This window comes from Bombina bombina, chromosome 3 (assembly GCF_027579735.1).
Source record: "Bombina bombina isolate aBomBom1 chromosome 3, aBomBom1.pri, whole genome shotgun sequence".
Taxonomy (NCBI): Eukaryota; Metazoa; Chordata; class Amphibia; order Anura; family Bombinatoridae; genus Bombina; species Bombina bombina.
This window is the reverse complement of record NC_069501.1, coordinates 302,916,489-302,931,055: the sequence shown is the minus strand read 5'-3', so window position 1 is coordinate 302,931,055 and position 14,567 is coordinate 302,916,489. Positions and strand designations below refer to the sequence as shown.

General features: G+C 38.0%; 1 protein-coding gene across 2 annotated transcripts in view; it reads right to left on the bottom strand.

The window, feature by feature from the left end:
* RPS6KA3 (ribosomal protein S6 kinase A3) overlaps positions 1-14,567 on the bottom strand; it is a 466,291-nt gene that overhangs the window by 369,060 nt on the left and 82,664 nt on the right. The window contains exon 1 of one of the 2 annotated variants that reach the window (XM_053706380.1): positions 3,499-3,626. The exons of the other annotated variant lie outside the window; for it this stretch is intronic. Coding sequence (XP_053562355.1) covers positions 3,499-3,537 — 39 coding nt within the window. The 5' untranslated portion in view covers positions 3,538-3,626. Of the gene's footprint in view, positions 1-3,498; positions 3,627-14,567 lie in introns of those variants that run through there. 2 annotated transcript variants of the gene reach the window in all.

Below are 14,567 nucleotides of genomic sequence, written 5' to 3'. Positions count from 1 at the left end.
AAAGAAATGGAAAGTAGAGTTGATTTAGAAGCCATATCAGCATTCCAAGTCTTAAGCCATAAAGCTCTTCTAGCTAAAATAGCTAGAGACATAAACCTGACATCAACTCTGATAATATCAAAAATTGCATCACAGATAAAATTATTAGCATGCTGAAGAAGAATAATAATATCATGAGAATCATGATCTGTTACTTGTTGCGCTAAAGTTTCCAACCAAAAAGTTGAAGCTGCAGCAACATCAGCCAATGATATAGCAGGTCTAAGAAGATTACCTGAACACAGATAAGCTTTTCTTAGAAAGGATTCAATTTTCCTATCTAAAGGATCCTTAAACGAAGTACCATCTGACGTAGGAATAGTAGTACGTTTAGCAAGGGTAGAAATAGCCCCATCAACTTTAGGGATTTTGTCCCAAAATTCTAATCTGTCAGACGGCACAGGATATAATTGCTTAAAACGTTTAGAAGGAGTAAATGAATTACCCAATTTATCCCATTCTTTGGAAATTACTGCAGAAATAGCATTAGGAACAGGAAAAACTTCTGGAATAACCACAGGAGATTTAAATACCTTATCTAAACGTTTAGAATTAGTATCAAGAGGACCAGAATCCTCTATTTCTAAAGCAATTAGTACTTCTTTAAGTAAAGAACGAATAAATTCCATTTTAAATAAATATGAAGATTTATCAGCATCAATCTCTGAGACAGAATCCTCTGAACCAGAAGAGTCATCAGAATCAGAATGATGATGTTCATTTAAAAATTCATCTGTAGGGAGAGAAGTTTTAAAAGATTTTTTACGTTTACTAGAAGGAGAAATAACAGACATAGCCTTCTTTATGGATTCAGAAACAAAATCTCTTATGTTATCAGGAACATTCTGCACCTTAGATGTTGAAGGAACTGCAACAGGCAATGGTACTTTACTAAAGGAAATATTATCTGCATTAACAAGTTTGTCATGACAATTAATACAAACAACAGCCGGAGGAATAGCTACCAAAAGTTTACAGCAGATACACTTAGCTTTGGTAGATCCAGCACTAGACAGCGATTTTCCTGTAGTATCTTCTGACTCAGATGCAACGTGAGACATCTTGCAATATGTAAGAGAAAAAACAACATATAAAGCAAAATTGATCAAATTCCTTAAATGACAGTTTCAGGAATGGGAAAAAATGCCAAAGAACAAGCTTCTAGTAACCAGAAGCAATGAAAAAATGAGACTGAAATAATGTGGAGACAAAAGCGACGCCCATATTTTTTTAGCGCCAAATCAGACGCCCACATTATTTGGCGCCAAAAGCATTTAGGCGCCAAAAATGACGCCACATCCGGAACGCCGACATTTTTGGCGCAAAATAACGTCAAAAAATGACGCAACTTCCGGTGACACGTATGACGCCGGAAACGGAAAAGAATTTTTTGCGCCAAAAAAGTCCGCGCCAAGAATGACGCAATAAAATGAAGCATTTTCAGCCCCCGCAAGCCTAACAGCCCACAGGGAAAAAAGAGTCAAATTTTTGAAGGTAAGAAAAAATTGATTAATTCAAGTGCATTATCCCAAATATGAAACTGACTGTCTGAAAAATAAGGAATGTTGAACATTCTGAGTCAAGGCAAATAAATGTTTGAATACATATATTTAGAACTTTATAAACAAAGTGCCCAACCATAGCTTAGAGTGTCACAGAAAATAAGATTTACTTACCCCAGGACACTCATCTACATGTTTGTAGAAAGCCAAACCAGTACTGAAACGAGAATCAGCAGAGGTAATGGTATATATAAGAGTATATCGTCGATCTGAAAAGGGAGGTAAGAGATGAATCTCTACGACCGATAACAGAGAACCTATGAAATAGACCCCGTAGAAGGAGATCACTGCATTCAAATAGGCAATACTCTCCTCACATCCCTCTGACATTCACTGCACGCTGAGAGGAAAACCTGGCTCCAACTTGCTGCGGAGCGCATATCAACGTAGAATCTAGCACAAACTTACTTCACCACCTCCATCGGAGGCAAAGTTTGTAAAACTGAATTGTGGGTGTGGTGAGGGGTGTATTTATAGGCATTTTGAGGTTTGGGAAACTTTGCCCCTCCTGGTAGGAATGTATATCCCATACGTCACTAGCTCATGGACTCTTGCTAATTACATGAAAGAAATGGGAACTACATTTATTTTTGACAGTGTTGATACATACTATACTGTAAGCGTAATTCCAAAAAAAAAAATTTACTTGAAAAAGAAAAAAAAACTGTATTGTATTTCCAAAACACAAAAGTGTTTATAAAGATTTGTATTCTAAAAAAATATTGCATTTCCCCCAAAAAAATAATTGTTTTTGCTAATGTAGATTTGTGTTTGTTTGTCACAATTTATTTACAATAATAAAGAATCACACACACGTCTGACAGCAATCTTATTCCATACAAACACTGCTATATTCTACTCTGTCAATGCTTGCTCACTTTGGCAACTCATTTGTATCCACTAATCCAGTGTTTCTCAACCCGGTCCTCAAGTACCCCCAAAAGGCCAGGTTTTCATTAAAGCTGAACTAGAGCACAGGTGAAATAATCAGCTGATCAGTAACCATGGTTATAATAAACCTGCTCTTACCCATCAGCTGATTATTTCACCTGTGCTCTAGTTCAGCTATAATGAAAATCTGGCCTGTTAGGAGAAACACTGCACTAATTCACCTTCCCATCTTTTAAAGGGAAACTTAGATTACAACATGTCAGTTTACATTTCTTTATACAAGACTTTACACATTTCTACAATATTTAAAACTACACATATATAATTTTACCAAACTAAACCTTGCTTTAAATACATCATTATGTCTAGCATTTTGTTTAGTCAAATAAAAAAATGGTACAGGTCAGGCTAGCTTTAGGAATATCTGGCATGAAAGTGGCACCCAAATCATAGAACATTTTCTTAAAGGTACACTATGCTTTCCCAACAATTCAAATAGAATGGTAGTGCATTTCGACTACACCAAAATAAAATCATCCTCTACACAAGCAGCTTCAACAGTTTCTAAAAATTATTTAGAAATGAGGAAACAAGACTTTTTGATCAGAGTGTAACTTTTCCTTGTTAATAAAATTAATTTATCAAGGGACAGATTAAATCCTTTCCCTTCCTGACCTGGGACGTGGTGGCCAAATACTAAAACTTTAGAAAAAACTAACAACTGATCACTCTCAAATACACCTTTAGCAGAGAAACAGACTGTCAGACTAAGCTCTCCTAGAAAGTCTAATGAAACTACATAAATAAACCAAAACTAGAGCATACCGTCACAATTTTTAATTCATACATCAGCAATCTGAAATAGTTCATAAACCACAGCAAGTTCCCTATGTACAAAAACTGCAACTTTCTTGGTTGTATAAATGAGAGCATGTAACAATAACAAATAATGCCCCTCAAAGTAGATACAAAATGTACAATATGTATATTTAAGATCATATCTTACCCATAAGGAACGTATCCTAAGACTCCAGAATTTCAGCATGACTATGAAACCATAATTGTAAGGCTTTCCTGCACAGACATCTGACAAGTAGAAAAGGAAGGCCAAACCCCTAAAGTTCTTGCTGCTACCAGCTGTTCCGGCAATTAGAAAATTTCCTGTGACGGGAGAGTCAGAGATTGCTAGCAAAGGAGGCCTAGCCTGATCCTCTTCCTCTGTCAAAAAAAACTCCCTCAAAACTAGCAAAGTCGTTTCTCGCAGGAAGCTTAATGCAGGTTGATAACCAACAGGGATATTCTGCCACTAATGCTATATTTATGAATTCCAAGAAGTGATAAAGCACAATATATGAAAAAGTTGACATTAAAGCAAACAAGTTGGTTATTAGATCTGAATCATAAATAGTATAGTGATGCAATCTGTGCAATATGCTTAATTATTTAATAACGCTGAAAAAAGGAAACATGGGTTAGGGCAAAGACATCCTAAGAGCGAGACATTTAAATGGTAAATTATAAAGTAAGCAGACAAAATTCACACCACAGATACAAACATCTTCTAACCTATATGGTACCCTTTGCTCTGTATAAATGTTATTGTTTAAAAAGATAGATAATCCCTTTATTACCCATTCCCCAGTTTTTCATAACCAACACTTACATTAATATACTTTTTACCTCTGTGATTACCTTGTATCTAAGTCTCTGCAGACTGTCCCCTTATCGCAGTTCTTTTGACAGACTTGCATTTTATATTAGTGCTGACTCCATGGAAGTGAGAACGTTACCAATATGGCACAAATGAACTAGCGCTGTCTAGCTGTGAAAAACTGTCAAAATTAACTGACACAAGAGGCGGTCATCAAGTGCTTAGAAACCAAGGTTTAGCTTTCAACAAAGAATACCATGAGAACAAAGCAAATTTGATGATAAAAGTAAATTGGAAAGTTTAAAATTGAATGCTCTATCTGAATCATGACTAGACTGTCCCTTTATGTGGTTGACAGCTATAGAGTCTGTGGATACATAGGGTGTCACAGCTTGTTGCTATGGAGGTGTCTCAGAATAAGGGCATAGGCTAAAAAATAGTTTTTCCTGGTATTTTCTTTGTGCATACATTATTAATCAAATACAAATTGTGTAATACTGACACTGAATTCACAATATTTTCATATGGATTAAAGATACATAAATGCACAGATGTAAATTTATAATAAAAAAGGTAAGAGGAATATTTATATATCTGTCTGCAAAAATGCTTTTTAAAAGTTGCTGCTGCTAGGATGTTAAAGGACAAAAAATTTAAAAAATATGCTATAAAGTAATTTTATTTGTGTACTATTGCTTGTATATAAACTTTGTGCCTTACTTATGCAAATGGGTTAAAGGGACCTGAAACCCATAATATTTATTTTGTGATTCAGATAGAGCATTTGATTTTAAAGGGACGGTCTAGTCAAAATTATACTTTCATTATTCAGATAGGAGATGCAATTTTTATCAACTTTCCAATTTACTTTTATGATCAAATTTGCTTTGTTTTCTTGTTATTCTTAGTTGAAACTAAACCTAGGTATGCTCATATGCTAATTTCTAAGCCCTTGAGGGCTGCCTGTTATTGCGTGTTTTTTTTTTTAATTGCTTTTAACAAGAGACTGTGGGCCATATAGATAACACTGTGTTCAGGCACAGGGAGTTATTTAAGATTTTGCACAACACAATGCTAAATGCAACTCAATAGATTTTATATAGTCACAGTGATGTGATCAGGGGGCTGTCAGTAGGTACTTAGATACAAGGTAATCACAGAGGTAAAAAGTGTATTAATATAACAGTGATAGTTGTGCAAAACTGAGGGATATGTAATAAATGGATTATCTGCCTTTTAAAACAATAACAATTCTATTGTAGACTGTCCCTTTAAGCAACTTTCCCTTTTACTTTTATTATCTAATTTGCTTAGTTATCTTGGCATCTTTAGAATAACTAGACAGGCTCAAGAGCAGCAATGCATTACTGGGAGCTTGCTGCCGATTGGTGGCTGCACATAAATGCATTTTGTCATTGGTTCCTCAAATGTGTTCAGATAGCTCCCAGTAGTGCATTGAACCTCATTCAACAAAGTATACCAAGGTAATGAATCAAATTTGATAATAGAAGTAAATTGGATAGTTGAAAAAAATGAATGTTCGATCTAAATAATGAAAGAAAAATGTTGGGCTTCATGTCCCTTTCAACATCAAGGTTAACGTCCGATTCAGAGCAGCAATGCATTAATGACAGCTGAACACATCTGGTGAGCCAATGACAAAAAGCATGTGTGGGCAGCCACCAATCATAAGTCCCCAGTAATGCACTGCTGCTCCTGAGCATATTTAGCTATGATTTTCAACAAATGATATTAGGCAAAGTAAATTTGATAATAGAATAAAACTGAAAAGTCTCTTAGAATCGCATGTTCTATCTGATCCATGAAAGTTTAATTTAACTTTATAAGCCTAATGTATATACAATTATCTCCTGTGAGTCAAGAGCTCATGACATCTCATGGTGTACACACTGTATACTCAACTGTTGCTCCATCTCAAACACTTTATACACTAATTTCATTGCACTGTAAGCTTAAAGGGACGCTGTACCTACATTTTTTCTTTCGTGATTCAGATAGAGCATACAATTTTAAGTAACTTTCTAATTTACTCCTATTATCAAATGTTCTTTATTCTCTTGGTATCTTTATTTGAAATGCAAAAATGTAAGTTTAGATGCCAGCCCATTTTTTGGTGAACAACCTGGGTTGTCTTTGCTGATTGGTGGATAAATTCATCCACCAATTAAACAGTGCTGTCCAGAGTTCTGAACGAAGAAAAAAGCTTGGATGCCTTCTTTTTCAAATAAAGATAGCAAGAGAACGAAGAAAAATTGATAATAGGAGTAAATTAAAAAGTTGCTTAAAATTTTATGCTCTATCTGAATCACGAAAGAAAACATTTGGGTACAGTGTCCCTTTAATACCTGCAGAGCAACTAGTACAGTGAAGCAGCATACAGCAGACACACTTAAAGGGACACTGAACCCAATTTTTTTCTTTTGTGATTCAGATAGAGCATGCAACTTTCTAATTTGCTCCTATTCATTTTTCTTCGTTCTCTTGCTTTCTTTATTTGGAAAAAAAAAAGGCATCCAAGCTATTTTTTTGGTTCAGGACCATGGACAGCACTTGTTTATTGGTGGGTGAATTTATCCACCAATCAGCAAGAACAACCCAGGTTGTTCACCAAAAATGGGCTGGCATCTAAACTTACATTCTTGCATTTCAAATAATGATACCTAGAGAATAAAGAAAATTTGATAATAGGAGTCAATTAGAAAGTTGATTAAAGTTGCATGCTCTATCTGAATCACGAAAGATAAAATTTGGGTTCAGCGTCCCTTTAAGTGAGTAATTTAAATAAAAGGTTTACTCGTAAAAGGGACATAAAATCCCAAATTTTTCTTTCATGGTTCAGATAGAATATTCAAATGTAAACATCTTTCTAATTTACTTCAATTATAAAATTCTCTTTGTTATTCTTGTTATCCTTTGTTGAAAAACAGGAAGGTAAGAAGAGGTGTGTGCACGCGTCTGCAGAACTATATGGCAGCAGTTTTGCAACAATATTATACATTTGCAAGCACTAGATGGCAGCACTATTTCCTGTCATGTAGTGCTTATGACATGTGAATGCTACCCACTAGATATGTCTTCAACAAAGAACAACACAAATGTGATAGAGAATGTCATTTTAAAAAAGTTTCCAATTTATTTCTATCTTAATCATGAAAGAAAAATGTTGGGTTTCGTGTCACTTTAATGCACATACAAAAAGCTTTCCTAATTAAAAAACAAATCATAACCACTCTTGGCAGAATAATGTCTGCTGGGACTAATTATACACTGTAAATAGGGGATATTTACAGACCACATACAAGGGAGTGGAACATTTAGCATTAAAGAAATGTAGGAAAAAAATTTAAATTATAGAGAAAATGCAAACAAAAATAGACGGACACACCCACAGGAACACATCAGTTGGGGAGGTGTTGAAAATGACTTGCATTCGCATCATACCTCAAAACACCTCTCACAAAGTGTTTCATACAGTAACTATGCAAGTAGGCATATACACGCCTTTTAGGACGCTAATTCCAGAAAATTACTATGAAAACTAACTTAAAGGGACATTAAACCCAAACATTTTCTTTCAAGATTCAGATAAAAATAAATTGTAAATATATGTTATATCAATTTTGCTTCAGTCTCTTGTAATCATTTCTTGAAATAGCAGCAATGCACTACAGGGAACTAGTTGTACACATTAGTAAACCAATCATGAGGCATACATGTGCAGCCACCAATTGGTAGCTAGCTCCCAGCCTCTGAACCTATCTTTATATGATTTTCAAAAAAGGATACAAAGTGAACTAAGCAAATATAGATAAAATAAGTACATTGGAAAGTTGTTTCAAATTTGTGTGCTCTGTCTGAATCATGAAAGGTTTCATGTCCCTTTAACATTAGCTACAAAGTTAATTCATTTACAAGTGTATGTTAAAGGGACATGGAAGTGATGTAATACGTTTTACATATCAATTTCAATGCATGAAGTTTTGTGGACGGAGTAAATACACATTAAAGGGATAGTAAAGTCCAAATTAAACTTTCATGATTCAGATAGAGCATGTAATTTTAAACCACTTTCTAATTTACTTTTATCATTAAATTTGTTTTGTTCTCTTGTTATTCTTAGTTTAAAGCTAAACATGGGTAGGCTCATATGCTAATTTCTAAGCCCTTGAATGCCCCCTCTGCATTTAACAGTTTTTCCACAGCTAGAGGTCATTTGTTCATATGTTTCATATAGATAACATTGTGCTCATGCACATGAAGTTATTCAAGAGTCAGCACTAATTGCCTGAAATGCAAGTCTGTCAAAGGTCTGAGATAAGGAGGCAGTCAGCAGAAGCTTAGATACAAGGTAATTACAGTGGTAAAAAAATTAACAATTTTGGTGTTTACTATCCCTTTAACAGGACATGAAAGCCATAATGGAAATTTCATGGTTTAGATAGAGCAAGACATTTTTAGAGACTTTCCAATTTACTTCTATCAATCTGTCTTGATTCTGTTGGTATCCTATGTTGAATGAGCAGGAACACACTAACGGGAACACATTGGGTGAGCCAACGACAGGAGGCATAAATGTGCAGCCACTAATCAGATACTAGCACCCAGTAGAGCATTGCTGTCCAAGTCTATCTAGGTATGCTTTTCAACAAAGGATACCAAGAGAAAGAAGCAAATGAAATAGACGTAAATTAGAAAGTTCTTTAAAATTGTATACTGACGCATGAAAGTTCTATTTTGACTTTACTTTCCCTTTAAAGCCCCCTCCAAGCCACAGCTTCACTAACAAGGGAATCTCTGCAGCTGCATCATCACGCGCACACAGCAATATCACTGGGGCTGCAGTCTCCTTCTGCAACTAAAGCGTGGGGTCTAGGATCCATTTCAGATGACACAGTTATCCTCCACACTGTGAGCTTAAAATAACTTAGGAATTTGTAGTGTAAAAAAAACCAACACACTAGAACAGTGAAAAAACAACCAGTCCTGATTTCAGTAAAGTTTAAAGCTAAAACCCGGAGGTATAGGTATTTTTTTTTGTGAGGTCTTTACATCAAAGCAACATATATGCATAAGAATCAAATGAGGAAACACTGCGATCCTTAAAAGAACTTCAAACCTTTAATATCCAAAAACGTGCAAAGTGATCATAAAAGGCAACAGGGTTTAAAAGCAAAAAGATAGACAGCTCATATTCAGGAACCAGTATGTCCTACATGTTTCGGTCAATTCCTACATGTTTCGACTACAAAACATTTACACAAATGCATTGATTGGTCTGCAGATTTTGATAAAGGTACTGCTCATTTGTAATATAACGTTTATATTTAATAAATATACACTTATAAAAACACGGAGTATAATAATATATGGGTGAGCCCTTTAAATACGGTATTTAAAAAATATAGGAAATATTTATGACATTATTTGCCTCTAACTATTAATTCCTTATGTCTAACAAGTACATGTGTAAAAAGCAAGATTGTAACTCATAGTGTTGCAAGTACAATACTAGTTATATTAAAGGGCCATTATAGAGCAAAAAAAAAAATTACAGGCTCTAATTCAGAGCAGGTAACGTTAGAACTAGCACCCTGTAATGCAATGTTATGCGTTTAACCACACAGGAGCTCCTAAGAACTGCCATTATAAAGTGAATACAGCTGCTGCACAACTGGGTAGTGAGAATACCAATGTTGATTGGCTTACCGGCTTGGGACAAGAAATCCTTTGTGGGGGTTAAAAGGGATATGAAACCCAATTTTTTTCTCTTTCACGATTCCGACAGATCATGCAACTTTAAGCATCTTTCTAATTTACTAAATGTAGAAACCAATCAGCAAGTGCTACCCAGGGTTCTGAACCAAAATTGGGCCGGCTCCTAAGCTCATATTCCTGTTTTTTTTTTTCTCAAATAAAGATACCAAGAGAACAAAGAAAATCGATAGGAGTAAAATTATAGAAAGTCAATTAAAATTGCATGCTCTTTCTGAATCATGAAAGAAAAAAAATAATAATTTATGCTTACCTGATAAATTTATTTCTCTTGTGGTGTATGCAGTCCACGGATCATCCATTACTTGTGGGATATTCTCCTTCCCAACAGGAAGCTGCAAGAGGACACCCACAGCAGAGCTGTCTATATAGCTCCTCCCCTAACTGCCACCTCCCAGTCATTCGACCGAAGACAAGCAAGAGAAAGGAGAAACTATAGGGTGCAGTGGTGACTGTAGTTTAAAAATTTTAAAAACACCTGCCTTAAAATGACAGGGCGGGCCGTGGACTGGAAACACCACAGGAGAAATAAATTTATCAGGTAAGCATAAATTTTGTTTTCTCTTGTAAGGTGTATCCAGTCCACGGATTCATCCATTACTTGTGGGATACCAATACCAAAGCTATAGGACACGGATGAAGGGAGGGACAAGGCATGCGCTTAAACGGAAGGCACCACTGCCTGTAAGACCTTTCTCCCAAAAATAGCCTCTGAAGAAGCAAATGTATCAAATTTGTAGAATTTAGAAAAAGTATGAAGCGAAGACCAAGTCACCGCCTTACAAATCTGTTCAACAGAAGCCTCATTTTTAAAAGCCCTTGTGGAAGCCACTGCTCTAGTGGAATGAGCTGTAATTCTTACAGGAGGCTGCTGGCCAGCAGTCTCATAAGCTAAGCGGATTATACTTCTTAACCAAAAGGAAAGAAGTTGCAGAAACCTTTTGGCCTTTCCTCTGTCCAGAGTAGACAACAAACAATGCAGATGTTTGACGAAAATCTTTAGTAGCTTGTAAATAAAACTTTAAAGCACGAACCACGTCAAGATTGTGTAATAGACGTTCCTTCTTTGAAGAAGGATTAGGACACAGTGACGGAACAACAATCTCCTGATTGATATTCTTATTAGATACCACCTTAGGAAGAAATCCAGGTTTGGTACGCAACACTACCTTATCTGCATGGAAGATCAGATAAGGGGAATCACACTGTAAGGCAGATAACTGAAACTCTTCGAGCCGAAGAGATAGCTACCAAGAACAGAACTTTCCAAGATAAAAGCTTGATATCTATGGAATGCAGAGGTTCAAACGGAACCCCTTGAAGAACTTTAAGAACTAAATTTAAACTCCATGGCGGAGCAACAGGTTTAAACACAGGCATGATTCTAACTAAAGCCTGACAAAACGCCTGAACGTCTGGAACATCCGCCAGACGTATGTGCAAAAGAATAGACAGAGCAGAAATCTGTCCCTTTAAGGAACTAGCTGACAATCCTTTCTCCAATCCTTCTTGGAGAAAAGACAATATCCTGGGAATCCTGACTTTACTCCATGAGTAACCCTTGGATTCACACCAATGAAGATATTTACACCATATCTTATGATAGATTTTCCTGGTGACAGGCTTTCGAGCCTGAATTAAGGTATCAATAATAACCGACTCAGAAAAACCACGCTTTGATAAAATCAAGCGTTCAATCTCCAAGCAGTCAGACACAGAGAAATTAGATTTGGATGTTTGAAGGGACCTTGAAGTAGAAGGTCCTGCCTCAGCGACAAAGTCCATGGTGGAAAGGATGACATGACCACCAGATCTGCATACCAAGTCCTGCGTGGCCACGCAGGAGCTATCAAAATCACCGAAGCTCTCTCCTGCTTGATCTTGGCAATCAGCCGAGGGAGCAAAGGAAACGGTGGAAACACATAAGCCAGGCTGAAGGACCAGGGCGCTGCTAGAGCATCTATCAGCGCTGCCTGAGGATCCCTTGACCTAGACCCGTAACAAGGAAGTTTGGCGTTCTGACGAGACGCCATGAGATCCAGTTCTGGTTTGCCCCATAGTTGAATCAGCTGGGCAAATACCTCAGGATGGAGCTCCCACTCCGCCGGATGAAAAGTCTGCCGCCTTAGAAAATCCGCCTCCCAGTTCTCTACTCCTGGGATATGGATAGCTGAGAGATGGCAAGAGTGAACCTCTGCCCATAGAATTATCTTTGAAACCTCCAGCATTGCCAGAGGGCTCCTTTTTCCCCCCTGATGGTTGATATAGGCTACAGTCGTGATGTTGTCTGACTGAAATCTGATGAACCTGACCGCAGCTAGCTGAGGCCAAGCCTGAAGAGCATTGAATATCGCTCTTAATTCCAGAATGTTTATTGGAAGGAGAGCCTCCTCCTGAGTCCACGAGCCCTGAGCCTTCAGGGAGTTCCAGACTGCACCCCAGCCCAGAAGGCTGGCACCTGTCGTTACTATAGTCCAATCTGGCCTGCGGAAGCTCATCCCCTTGGACAGATGGACCTGAGATAGCCACCAGAGAAGAGAATCCCTGGTTTCTTGATCCAGATTTAGTAGAGGGGACAAATCTGTGTAATCCCCATTCCACTGACTGAGCATGCAAAGTTGCAGCGGTCTGAGATGTAGGCGGGCAAACGGTACTATGTCCATTGCCGCTACCATTAAACCGATTACTTCCATACACTGAGCCACTGAAGGACGAGAAGTGGAATAAAGAACACGGCAAGAGTCTAGATGTTTTGACAATCTGGCCTTAGTTAGGTAAATCTTCATTTCTACCGAATCTATCAAAGTCCCTAGGAATGAAACTTTTGTTAGAGGTGATAGAGAGCTCTTTTCTTCGTTCACCTTCCACCCATGGGACCTCAGAAATGTCAGAACAATGTCCGTGTGGGACCTGGCAACCTGAAAAGTCGACGCCTGTATCAGAATGTCGTCTAAGTAAGGGGCTACTGCTATACCCCGAGGCCTTAGGACTGCTAGAAGGGACCCTAGAACCTTTGTAAAGATTCTTGGTGCCGTGGCCAACCCGTAGGGAAGAGCCACAAACTGGCAGTGCCTGTCTAGAAAGGCAAACCTGAGAAAACGATGATGATCTTTGTGCATCGGGATGTGAAGATAAGCATCCTTTAGGTCTACGGTAGTCATATATTGACCCTCCTGGATCATAGGAAGGATGGTTCGAATAGTCTCCATCTAAAAGGATGGAACTTTGAGAAATTGGTTTAAGATCTTGAGATCTAAGATTGGTCTGAATGTTCCCTCTTTCTTGGGAACTACAAACAGATTTGAATAGAAGCCCTGACCCTGTTCCTCCTGCGGAACTGGGTGGATCACTCCCATAATTAGGAGGTCTTGAACACAATGTAAGAATGCCTCTCTCTTTAACTGGTTTGCAGATAAAAGTGAGAGATGAAATCTCCCTTTTGGGGGAGAGGTTTTGAATTCCAGAAGATAATCCTTGGACACAATTTCCAATGCCCAGAGATCCTGAACATCTCTTGCCCAAGCCTGGGCGAAGAGAGAGAGTCTGCCCTCTACTAGATCCATTTCCGGATCAGAGACTGCTCCTTCATGCTGTCTTAGAGGCAGCAGCAGGCTTTTTGGCCTGTTTCCCCTTGTTCCAAGCCTGGTTAGATCTCCAGACCGGCTTAGACTGGGCAAAAGTTCCCTCTTGTTTTGTGTTAGAGGAAGTTGAAGCTGCGCCACTATTGAAGTTTCGAAAGGGCCGAAAACTAGACTGTTTGGTCCTTAATTTGTTGGACCTGTCTTGAGGAAGGGCGTGACCTTTTCCTCCAGTGATGTCAGAAATGATCTCCTTCAGTCCAGGCCCGAATAGGGTCTGACCTTTGAAGGGAATGTTGAGAAGTTTAGACTTTGAAGTCACGTCAGCTGACCAGGATTTAAGCCATAGCGCCCTACGCGCCTGAATAGCAAAACCTGAATTTTTAGCCGTTAGCTTGGTTAAATGAACAACGGCATCAGAAACAAATGAATTGGCTAGCTTAAGGGCCCTAAGCTTGTCAATAATATCTTCCAACGGGGTTTCAACCTGTAGAGCCTCCTCTAGAGACCCAAACCAGAAAGCCGCGGCAGCAGTGACTGGGGCAATGCATGCAAGAGGCTGGAGAATAAAACCTTGTTGAATAAAAATTTTCTTAAGGTAACCCTCTAATTTTTTATCCATTGGATCTAGAAAAGCACAACTGTCCTCAACAGGGATAGTGGTACGCTTAGCTAGAGTAGAAACGGCTCCCTCCACCTTAGGAACTGTCTGCCATAAGTCCCGTGTAGCGGCGTCTATAGGAAAAAACTTTTTAAAAACAGGAGGGGGAGAGAACGGTACACCTGGTCTATCCCATTCCTTAGTAATAATTTCAGAAAACCTTTTAGGGATTGGAAAAACATCAGTGTAAGTAGGTACTGCATAGTATTTATCCAATCTACATAATTTCTCTGGGACTACAATAGTGTCACAGTCATCCAGAGTTGCTAAAACCTCCCTGAGCAATACGCGGAGGTGTTCAAGCTTAAATTTAAATGTAGACATATCAGAATCAGATTGAAGTATCTACCCTGAATCAGAAAAATCACCCACAGATTGAAGCTCCCCTGCTT